At 27.6% G+C, this 12,430-nt stretch overlaps 1 protein-coding gene and 1 long non-coding RNA gene across 2 annotated transcripts; both read right to left on the minus strand.

Moving 5' to 3' along the window:
- Positions 1–4,193: 4,193 nt before the first annotated feature.
- LOC136999254 (uncharacterized) lies at positions 4,194–9,540 on the minus strand. The gene is made up of 2 exons (XM_067352828.1): positions 5,111–9,540; positions 4,194–5,035 (listed from the first exon to the last, which is right to left on the minus strand). The coding sequence occupies exons 1-2, from the start codon at positions 5,829–5,831 to the stop codon at positions 4,812–4,814; spliced, it is 945 nt and encodes a 314-aa protein (XP_067208929.1). The 5' UTR covers positions 5,832–9,540; the 3' UTR covers positions 4,194–4,811.
- Positions 9,541–9,555: 15 nt separating this feature from the next.
- Positions 9,556–11,269, minus strand: LOC136999255 (uncharacterized). The gene is made up of 2 exons (XR_010889607.1): positions 10,539–11,269; positions 9,556–9,784 (listed from the first exon to the last, which is right to left on the minus strand). It is a non-coding gene; the product is annotated as an uncharacterized lncRNA (long non-coding RNA).
- Positions 11,270–12,430: the final 1,161 nt, after the last annotated feature.

Consider the following 12,430-nt stretch of genomic DNA (forward strand, 5'->3'; position numbering starts at 1 on the left):
TAACTAAATAATTGCTTGTAACACAGCACTTTTTTACATCTGGAGAATCATTAAATGTAACATCAGTTATTATATTATTATTTTGCTCATTATATATACTCTCCTTTATGATAGCAAAATTTAACATGGCATATTCATCATTATTCTCTATATGACTTGGATTCTCCGCATTATCAGTTTTCGACATTGTTCGTTGAATAATTGTTATCTCAAAGTATATTTTTTTCAGCAATATTGTTTATCATCGTACATAGAGCTGTAAAAAAATTATTAGATAATTATGAAAAATAAACATTATTATATAATACTAAAAAAAGTTCAAGATCTAAAAACTTATTCTCAATTTTGAAATAGAGTAAATATGTAACATTGCATCGAGTATATTATTAAAACATATATTTATTTGTGCATACTTTACCTTCATTACTATTGTTGTTCATTATATTATAAGAATTATGTATTAAATTTGTTTATTCATCATCAGTATTATTTTTTTCTTCAGTATCACATCTATTTAACTTGTTTTAATCATTGCAGGATTGCTATTTAAACACATCTTAGACACTATTACCTATTAAACTTTTCACCTCTGCTATCTTTTTCAAATATATTAAATAATATCTCATAATTATTATTATTATTCATATGTATATTACCTTCTGCAATATATCAACATAAAAAAATATATAACATCGTTAATGTATGTCATAAATCATGTAACTATTTATTCATCCATAATTTTTTGATGTGCTCAATATACCTAGAAGTATGCTTAACTGTATAGCCAGCTGACATAATTTTAATTGCAAATCTACATCACAATACTACATATACAAAAAATTTTGTTTATTACTATAATATTTTACCCAAATAAATATTCTTTAATTTTACTTGAGATACGGTATTTAATTTGCTGCAACATCCAAAAGACATTTTTTGTCATCTGAAAATTAATAAACATTGTAAAATCTTACATACAGTTTATTATTAACCTTCCGTTAGTCGCAATAGATATATGTTGAAATTATTTTTGTGTTTATTTATTTTAAGTCACAGTAACATTTTTTTAATCCATTCTAATACTTGTCAATTTGTTCTCCATGTACTATTTCTTTATGCACTTTAGACTATAGTCTATTAAACCAAGTGCAAATGAAAGAAAAATTGTTTCAAGAAGCAGTGGAAAATTATAGAAAAATTATATCTGTGAGAAGCATTGCGATCATTCATAGATAAAAAATATTGCGACTAACAAAGGGTTTAATATTGCTTACGTAAAAATTATGTAAAAAGCTAAAATCTTTTTTCAAAATAAATAAAAGAATTAAAGAATTATTTGGGATGTAAAAATCAAATGTTCAAAGAAAATCTTTGCCTTCTTATATTTTTATATAAAAATAAGACTCGCACAAACCGGATTATTTCCTGGTATAAATGACAAGGTTAGATGTACATAAATATATTGTACATATATATAAATATTTAACGGACACATAATATCGATTATATATAAAAGTGTGTTAATGATGTAAATATGTATATTAATAATGTCAATGGATATATACACAAACATTGAAATTAAAAAAGTGTCACCAAAGTATACAATAAAAATGGTGCCGAAAAGCTTTGTGATTTTAATTGTTTAATCGATAGCTCTTCAATATTATTTACTTATTGCTACGAACTATTAGACGGCCTCCTCGTTTGGCACAAATGTTTTTCACATAAAATTTACCATTACCATACAACAATAGTGCAAACATCTTTATATTAATATAATATTGCACAATATCACAATTTGCGCACTATTGCCGCAAGATTGAAGTAAACAGAAATTCGTTTCCAAGGTAGATGACATCAAGAGTTCGAAGTCCTTTTCCAAAAGTAAAACGTTCACCGTTTTCACCGAACAGAAAGAATCTCTAATTCTTATGGAAAATTAGAGATTAACGGACACGTTTCTTGCCACGTGTCAGTGCGTTAAGATTGGTTTATAATAGCCGTCACCATTAACTTAGGCCGGTGCCGTAAAAGTTGAAAGATAGGAAACCCGCACTATCGTTTATAATCAAATTATAAACGATCAAATTATAAACGATAGTACGGGTTTCCTATCTTTCAACTTTTACGACACCAGTCTAAGTTAATGGTTACAGCTATTATAAATCAACTTTTACCCGCATCCTATATAAACAACAGGCTTAAGGCTGGTATTACATTTACGAGATAAAAAGACATAAGATTGCAGCATTATACATATCCACAGATATAAGCTATGCACATGAGTATATATTTATGTTTGCATCAAATTGAACGCATTGAAGAAATTTAACTAATTAGGACAAAAGAGTCGAAAAATTATTTTCATTATCTTCATACGTATACATATTACCTTCTACATTAAATTTCCATTTTCAATCTCAATATACAACGCATAGTCTGATATGAACTTTATTCACTCTATACGCAGCAAGTACGCGTGCATTTGTACTTTATCCGTAAATAATATAATTATATATATGATTCAGCTATATAGCGTACACTTTAATTGATAATGTTGATGTGAATCGAGATCAAAATTGTTATTTTCCTTCAATATTTGCAACAATATAATTTGCAAAACAAATATATGTGCGCTGAAATGGATCTGACAAAAGTATCAAATTATAACAGCATAAAAATCGCTCGTACTTCATAAATAATCATTTTAATGCTAATTGCGTAAATTTTGTAAATTACAATATATTCTCGAAATAGCGCGCAATGTCTCTTTTATATAGATTAAATTACTGTCAAAAGTAACGTGAGTGAAGGTAATTATTCAATCAAGCAACAACGCGTAGATATCTTTGCGCACAATGTTTTCTCCCGACAGCACACGCACATACTTAAAATAACATGTTAATGCAAGTTCCCGCGTGACACGGTCAAAGCAGTGAATTTGACGAAGATAGAGATAACCTTGTTAAAGTATGTCAGAGCTTCGCACAGTGCGCTATTTCGAGGTTCCACTGTACATTATTTTTTTTTTTTTTAACAGTATTGCTTACTATCACATTGTATTTTTTATTATAAAGCTACGAATATAAAAAACGAAAAAAAGTCACACACACACACACGCGCGCGCGGCCCGCGACCTCGTTGATAGTAATATTACGTATAATTGTCCTCCTTGTTATTGGCTCTAAATTGATATACGTAAAGGCTTATTCAGACACAAGACACATTTGAAGCGGAATGCCTATTTGCAGAAAATTCAACCACAATTTTTCTATACGCAGATTGATACGGACTTAACGCATTGATATATGCATTATATATGCTGGACCCATAATACATTATTATCAGTACAGGTTATAATTTTTTTTTGTTTTTGATGTGTTGAAAATTGTGATAGATTTTTCTGCGGACAAGCATTCTGTTTCGAATTTGCCTGAATAAGCCCTTACGTATACCAATTTAGGGTCAATAACAAAGAGGACAACAATACGTAACATTATTATAAGCGAAATTGTATGAATTTTTTTCGTTTTTATTTATTTATTTTTTTTCTATTTTTTTATGTCCATAGCTTTAAAATGAAAAGTGGAACGCGATAGCAAGCAATGTTGTTAAAAAATAATTTTACAGTAGAATCTCGATACAGCGGCTTTGCCGAGTTCTGACACACTGTAATGAGGTTATCCAGATTTCCGTCAAATTCATCGCTATGGTCTCGCGCATGACTTGTATGAACACGTTCTTTCAAGTAAGTTGCAAAGAGAGAACATGCGCTCACAAGTATCTACATGTTGTTGCGTGATTAAATAACTACATTCATTCACGTTATTTTTGAGTGTCTAGCTGTGTGAAAGAGATGTGCGCTATTTCGAGAATACATTGTAATCAAAATTTACGTAATCGGCATCAAAATGATTATTAACGAAATACGAGCGATTTTTATGGTGCTAGAAAGCATGATATTAAATATTTTTATTTTATTCTAATAATATTAATGCTTGGAATAATAAGAATATATTTCCATGCTATTGACATATTAAATCATATTAAATCCAAATTGATATAAGAATATACGGAAAGATGATTTAGACTTCTGAGTACTCGCCGCTGCTGATTATGCAATTTGCGATGTTGGATTGTGACATCAGCAAAGTGACACGTTAGAATTGTTGCGTGCCATGTTTAAGTAAAAAAATATTTTGAAAATAACACTACTTATAGATTCCTTTAGCACACTTGTGTTATAAATTATACATTCATTTTACGGTTATTAACTGTCAAAAGAAAAGTTTTTAAGGATAATTTTACAAAAGTGCTAAAGTGATCTATAGTGTCCTTTCATCAAAATATCTTTTTATTTAACAATTTGCCATTTTCTTTTTTTAAAAATAAAATAACAATGTATTCTGGCAAACTAAAATTTATTTTTTTGTTATTACACACGTTATTTTGTTATTACACACGTTATTACACATGTTATTTATATCGTTAAAGTAAAAAGGTCAATATTAAAAATTTAATTTGATGTTAAATCCTAATCACATATATTGGAATTACATTGGAGTTACATCAGAGAAACTCAGAATAAAAATTATTTTTTTTAAATCTATTTTTTAATTTTTATATAAATATTTTATGAAATAATTTTTAAAAAATACTGTTTTTTTATATTCTCTTATTAAAATACTCAATAGCATACGTACCATATATATGTGTATATATATATATTGACCTTTTCTTCATAATACAAATATATATCTCATAAAAATATTGGAAAAATACAAGAAAGAAAGAAAAATAATAAAATAATATTATAATGTATGTTTTTTAGTTTTTCCAGATATATGATTATGTATCCATGTTCGAATTTGAGCAACACTTCTATTTTGTAAAACTGGATTGTTTAATTTAACGCGCAGAATATCTTTTGAAGATGGCAGTTTTGAATTAGATAAAAAAGTATTAAATTCTTTATAGACAATATCACGTTCATTTATGGTCCATCTTGTCCTTTTTGTTCGACCATAAGGTGACGCTGAAAAATACAGTGAGATTTTTTTATATGTTATCTGCATAATAAATATATTGTTTCATAAATTATTGTACTTACTACTACGTCGTTTCCTATTCTCATTTATTGACATGTCTTCTTCTGTAGAAGAAAAATCTGCTTTTAAATTTTTATGTTTTTTTGTAAATTTATTAGTTGAAAAATTTCTTAATTTTATAACGTTATGGCAAATAGTTTGAGGTGTCGACGATGGCAGAAGATCGCATGTGTGTATTATATTATTCCGTGATAATATGTTATTTTGTAAGGAAGTATTATCTATATTTCTTTCCTCACTTTCGACATTAACTTCATTATTTTCATATTTATCATCATTATTATCATCACTATCATCATTAAAATTCTCATTTTCTTCTTCAGTGCCTCCTTGTGCTGCTTCTAAGAATTGTGTGATGCGTATTATCTCTAGTTCAGGTATTGGTTGCCGGTAATGACTTTTGTGTATATTTTTATCATGCCCCATAAAATTTGCCAAATCAGTGACTTGATCTTCAGATAAATTCAAAGTTATACAACATGTGGCAATATGTTTACGCAGTTGCGTACCTCTCAAAGAACTAGGTAATTTTGCACCACAATCTTCAGAAAATGTACGTAATAAAACACATGCTCGTAAATACTTAAAGCGCTTCTTATTATCACTTGGAATGCCAAACAAAAATGGATTTTGCGGTGGTACTTTGGCGTCATCTCGATGTTTCAGGATCATTTGTAAACATTCCAGTAATTGAGAATGTAAAATCACTGGTACAGTACGCATTAGTTTACCACGAATTGAAAATATTACATATTTTTTTACAAGCTGAAAAAATTGACATTAGCTGCATTCAGCAGAACAAACCGCTTAGTAGCAATCGAACGTGATTGGCTCTTACTTTTATAACCAACAAATCAACAGTCGAGATTCAACGGAAAGTCTACAACTGTTGAGTCTGCTGAACGCAGTCATTGTCTCTTAAATACACATTTATATACACATATATTCTATAGTGATTATTATTATTATAAAATAAGTCACTCTAAAATAGTAAATAAAAAAAATTATCATAAAATTTAAAGTGTGTAATGTAAATTATAAATACAAACATAAATATAAAAAATATATAAAAAAATCTTTATACATAATTTTGTAAATAGTCTGTATAAATGAAATTCTTTAAAACTCATCAGAGATTTTATATATATTTTTTAAACAAAGAATCTATTTGTAGCTAAGTATCAATTTTTTTAAAATTTTTATAATAGGATTATAACATTTATTACCTTTTGCGAGGCTGATGATAATGATTTATATAATTCTCTGTGCGTATTTTCATTAATGCCTGTATGAGATTGAAAATCTTCAATAAGAACTCGCTCGATTTCACCAGCTCTACGTCTGTTAAATAATTGAAGCAATATAAGCATACTTTGTGCTAAATTCAACCAAGCTTGATATACAAATTCTTGTTTTAATTGATCATATGCTGTTTTTCGCTTTTGATGTAAATAATTATATAATTTTTTAATATCACTTATGCTTGGCAATATAATTTTCTTTTGTCTTCTTTTCTGTGCCTGAGTTTCCTCAACTACTTTATTGATAGTTGTACCATAGTCTTCTTGTAGAATTTTTAAAAAATTCTCAGCATTTTCTTTTCGTTTGTAATCATGAATTTTTATACATTCTGTAATAAATAAATTACCAACTTGTTTTAATAACGTGCCTAAAGAAGAGGCTGTTGCCGGTGCTTTGTAGATGTTGCAATCTTTATCTAATTGTGCAATTTCTTGAACAGATTTAATACAGTCATCGTAATGTAATGGATCATAAATAGAACTAAACTGCTCTAGATCTTTGTTAAACTTTTTCATTGTAAGCCAAAATCTTCCAAGTAATCGAAGACGCGAACAAATCATATCATGTTGATGTAAATGTTTATATTTTACCGCTAATTTATTTCCATATGTTATTAATAATTGATCATATCTTATTGAGCGTGTAACCAAATCATCTCGAAGTACAGGAAATATGATGTTTTTTAACACATGGCTTGCATTATTATGAATTCGACCAGTAATTTTTCTGCCCAAAACTTGTACTGCTCTAAATGCTTTCTTGCCACTGCATTGTGCAAAGTGATGTCTAATATTATTTTTTGTAAAAAATCCTTTGCATTTAATACAACATGTAAAATCAGCTGCTTTACGGTTTAGTTTGTTTTGTGGTCTTCTGCAAACGATAAGTTCACCATTATTTAATAATGGATCAGTATTGAATAAGAAATTGCCATTTCTTCGGATAGTCTCTATAATCTTTTTCCGTTCTAAAGTACCTATATATAATAAAAAATATATTCAAATACATCTCTCATGCTTATATCAACAGAATTAAAGAATGATAACATTTTATATGTATGTATACATGATTAATAAAATAATACAAATAATAAAATTAATATAAAATATCAGATAATATAAGGAACATTTACAACAAAATTATTATGTAAATTATATTTTCTTTTTTTACCTTTTGATAATACAGAAAATTTTTGTACTTCTTCTTCATTACGATGAACTATCTCTAAATGTCTAGCAATTTTACTTTGAAATTTTTTACAAAAAAAGCAAAAATTCTTTTTTTGTGCTCCTTTAGGTTTGGAAACAGAAACATACATATTTTCATCATCACATCCACGTACGCTTACTGCTGATATATTAATACTATCGCTTGTTTCATTTCTATTATTATTACTTTCATTTTGTTTATCACTCTTTTCTTCAATGTTATAATTTGTTATATCACTATCTGAACTTGGTTCATAATTACTATCGTTATCATCCTTTTCGTATTCTGGGTCAGTATTATCACAATTATCAGTACTAATATTATTGCAATTAAAATTTGCTAATTGAGCTAATTAAATAAACAATTTTCTTATTAATATTTTGCTGTGTAGAAAAATTAAATATTAGACATTCTTAAAAATAATATTCCACTTACCATCAATAGTATCATTAATATTGCTTTTCAAATTAGTATTAATATTAGCAGTATTTTCAACATTATGTTCTTCAGTACATTCAACGTCATTTACAATACAAGTAATATCACCATTGATATCACCATAGTCGATACCACTATCATTTATATCACAGATATTAGTCGAGTTGTCACAGATATTATTATTATCACATATGAGAATAACATTATTTAAATCTGTGAATGTAATATTTTCAAATTAATATAATATAATTAATAAAAAGAAACAAGATTATCAATCTTTTCAATAAATCTTTCTTATAGTAGCAGAATTTTTCCCAATATTATTTTGGCTTTCCTTTCTTTTATATACATAATTGATATTATCAGTAATAATTAAATCTTTTGCTTATCTACAATATAATAATTCTTAAAAACTGCTTCAATAACACATATCCTACAAAAATGATATTACTATAATAAACTTACTTTCATTATCAATATCGTCCATGAAATTAAAATAATTTTTGGTTATTTTTTCATTTTCATTCTCTCTCATATTTTTATTTGTATCTTTATTTTCATTTGTATTGTTTTCTTTATTGAGATCAATAGAATTTTCTGTGATATCACAAATTAAATCCAAGGTTTGATTGAGTTTAACTGGAAACTTATTATTAATCGTGTAAGTTTCATTGAAAATAAATGTATCATATAAAGTTTTATCGTTATTTTCATTTTTAGTATATGTATTATTTTCATTGGCAATCTTGTCAGTGCAAGATGTATCACAAATGCAGGTACTATGACTAAAATCATTGCTTGTAGTACAGCAGTTCCTTATATCTGGAGAATCATTAAATGTAATATCGGTTATTGTATTACTATTTTGTTCATTATGTGTAGTATCTTTTATAATAGCAAAATTTAATGTTATATTCATCATTACTCTCTAGACTAGGATTCTCAGTATTATCACAGTTTTCGACATTGCTCGTTGAACAATTTTTATCCTTAAGCATATTTTTTTTAACAATATTGTTTATCACTGTACATAGAGCTGTAAAAAATAATTAGATAATTGTGAAAAATGAACATCAATATATAATCTCAATATATCATCAATATATTATCTCTTTTGAAATCGAATAAATAAGTAACATTGCAATTAAAACATATATATATATATATATATTTTATTAATATTATCAATATTGCATGTTTTACCTTCGATATTACTGTTGTTCATTGTGTTATGAGAATTATATATTAAATTTGTTTGTTCGTCATCAGCGTTATTCTTTTCTTTAGTATCACATCTATTTAACTTGTTGCAATTAGGATTGCTATTTAAATATTTCCTAGACACTATTGCTTCATTGAACTTTTCACCTCTGCTATCGAGAACATCTTTTTCAAATATATTAGATATTTCATTATTATTATTACTATTATTACTATTATTATTACTATGAATATTATTCTCTGTAAACAATATATCAACAATATCAAACAATATATAATATTAATGTATGTCATAAATATAGATCATAAAACTATTCATCGTAACTTTTCGATGCGCTCAATACTTAGAAGTATTAATCGACCTAATTTTAATTAAATCTACATCATATATACAAAAAACTTGACTTATTATTATAATAACTTACCCAAATTAATGTTCTTTAATTTAACTTGAGGTACATTGGAATTTAAATTTGTCGCAACATCCAAAAGACATTTCTTATTATCTGAAAATTAATAAATCTTGTGAAATCTTACATAGTTTAAGTACATATTAACTTTTCATTAATCATAATATCCAATAAATATACGAAATTATTTTTGTGTTTATTTATTTTTAATCATATTACTAAAATTTTTTATCCATCCTAATACTTGTCAATTTGTTTTTCACTGTTTCTTTATGTTCATATTACTTCAGATTTATGTATCTTTATGTATCTAATCTATTAACCCAGGTATAAATAAAAGAAAAATTGTTTCAAGAAGCAGTAGAAAAATATGGGAAAATTATATCTGAGAAACATTGCGACTATTCATAAATGAAAAATATTACAATTGACGAAGGATTAACTGCTTTACGTAAAAATTAAAAAAAGGCTAAAATCCCTTTCCGAAATAAATAAAAAAATTATAGAATGATTGGAATGTATAAATCAAATATTCAAAGGAAATCTTGGCCTCCTTATATTTTTATATAAAAATAAAACTCGCACAAACCGGATTATTTCCTGGTATAAATGACAAGGTTAGATGTACATAAATATATTGTACATATATATAAATATTTAACGGACACATAATATCGATTATATATAAAAGTGTATTAATGATGTAAATATGTATATTAATAATGTTGATGAATACATACACAAACATTGAGATTAAAAAGGTGTCAGCAAAGAATACAATAAAAATAGTGTCGAAAAGCTTTGTGATTTTAATTGTTTAATCGATAACTCTTCAATGTTATTTACTTACTGCTACGAACTATTAGACGGCCTCCACGTTTGGCACGAATGTTTTTCACATAAAATTTACCATTACCATACAACAATAGAGCAAACATCTTTATATTAATGTAATATTGCACAATATTACAATTTACGCACTATTGCCGCAAGATTGAAGTAAACAGAAATTCGTTTCCAAGGTAGATGACATCAAGAGTTTGAAGTCCTTTTCCAAAAGTAAAACGTTCACCGTTTTCACCGAACAGAAAGAATCTCTAATTCTTATGGAAAATTAGAGGTTAACGGACACGTTTCTTGCCACGTGTCAGTGCGTTAAGATTGGTTTATAATAGCCGTCACCATTAACTTAGATCGGTGCCGTAAAAGTTGAAAGATAGGAAACTCGCACTACCGTTTATAATCAAATTATAAACGATCAAATTATAAACGATAGTACGGGTTTCCTATCTTTCAACTTTTACGACACCAGTCTAAGTTAATGGTTACAGCTATTATAAATCAACTTTTACCCGCATCCTATATAAACAACAGGCTTAAGGCTGGTATTACATTTACGAGATAAAAAGACATAAGATTGCAGCATTATACATATCCACAGATTTAAGCGCGCGCGCGCGCGCGCGTGTGTGTGTGTGTGTGTGACATTTTTTCGTTTTTTATATTCGTAGCTTTATAATAAAAAATACAATGTGATAGTAAGCAATACTGTTAAAAAAAAAAAAAATAATGTACAGTGGAACCTCGAAATAGCGCACTGTGCGAAGCTCTGACATACTTTAACAAGGTTATCTCTATCTTCGTCAAATTCACTGCTTTGACCGTGTCACGCGGGAACTTGCATTAACATGTTATTTTAAGTATGTGCGTGTGCTGTCGGGAGAAAACATTGTGCGCAAAGATATCTACGCGTTGTTGCTTGATTGAATAATTACCTTCACTCACGTTACTTTTGACAGTAATTTAATCTATATAAAAGAGACATTGCGCGCTATTTCGAGAATATATTGTAATTTACAAAATTTACGCAATTAGCATTAAAATGATTATTTATGAAGTACGAGCGATTTTTATGCTGTTATAATTTGATACTTTTGTCAGATCCATTTCAGCGCACATATATTTGTTTTGCAAATTATATTGTTGCAAATATTGAAGGAAAATAACAATTTTGATCTCGATTCACATCAACATTATCAATTAAAGTGTACGCTATATAGCTGAATCATATATATAATTATATTATTTACGGATAAAGTACAAATGCACGCGTACTTGCTGCGTATAGAGTGAATAAAGTTCATATCAGACTATGCGTTGTATATTGAGATTGAAAATGGAAATTTAATGTAGAAGGTAATATGTATACGTATGAAGATAATGAAAATAATTTTTCGACTCTTTTGTCCTAATTAGTTAAATTTCTTCAATGCGTTCAATTTGATGCAAACATAAATATATACTCATCTGCATAGCTTATATCTGTGGATATGTATAATGCTGCAATCTTATGTCTTTTTATCTCGTAAATGTAATACCAGCCTTAAGCCTGTTGTTTATATAGGATGCGGGTAAAAGTTGATTTATAATAGCTATAACCATTAACTTAGACTGGTGTCGTAAAAGTTGAAAGATAGGAAACCCGTACTATCGTTTATAATTTGATCGTTTATAATTTGATTATAAACGGTAGTGCGAGTTTCCTATCTTTCAACTTTTACGGCACCGATCTAAGTTAATGGTGACGGCTATTATAAACCAATCTTAACGCACTGACACGTGGCAAGAAACGTGTCCGTTAACCTCTAATTTTCCATAAGAATTAGAGATTCTTTCTGTTCGGTGAAAACGGTGAACGTTTTACTTTTGGAAAAGGACTTCAAACTCTTGATGTCATCTACC

This window comes from Linepithema humile, chromosome 4 (genome assembly GCF_040581485.1).
Source record: "Linepithema humile isolate Giens D197 chromosome 4, Lhum_UNIL_v1.0, whole genome shotgun sequence".
Lineage (NCBI taxonomy): Eukaryota > Metazoa > Arthropoda > Insecta > Hymenoptera > Formicidae > Linepithema > Linepithema humile.

Bases quoted from the DNA above. Each gene is read 5' to 3' on its own strand.
- LOC136999254 (XM_067352828.1), bottom strand. From the start codon at position 5,831: ATGCGTACTGTACCAGTGATTTTACATTCTCAATTACTGGAATGTTTA. The intron at 5,036-5,110 runs GTAAGTACAATA...TGTATTTTTCAG, and splicing joins GAATAGGAAACGACGTAGTA to CGTCACCTTATGGTCGAACA.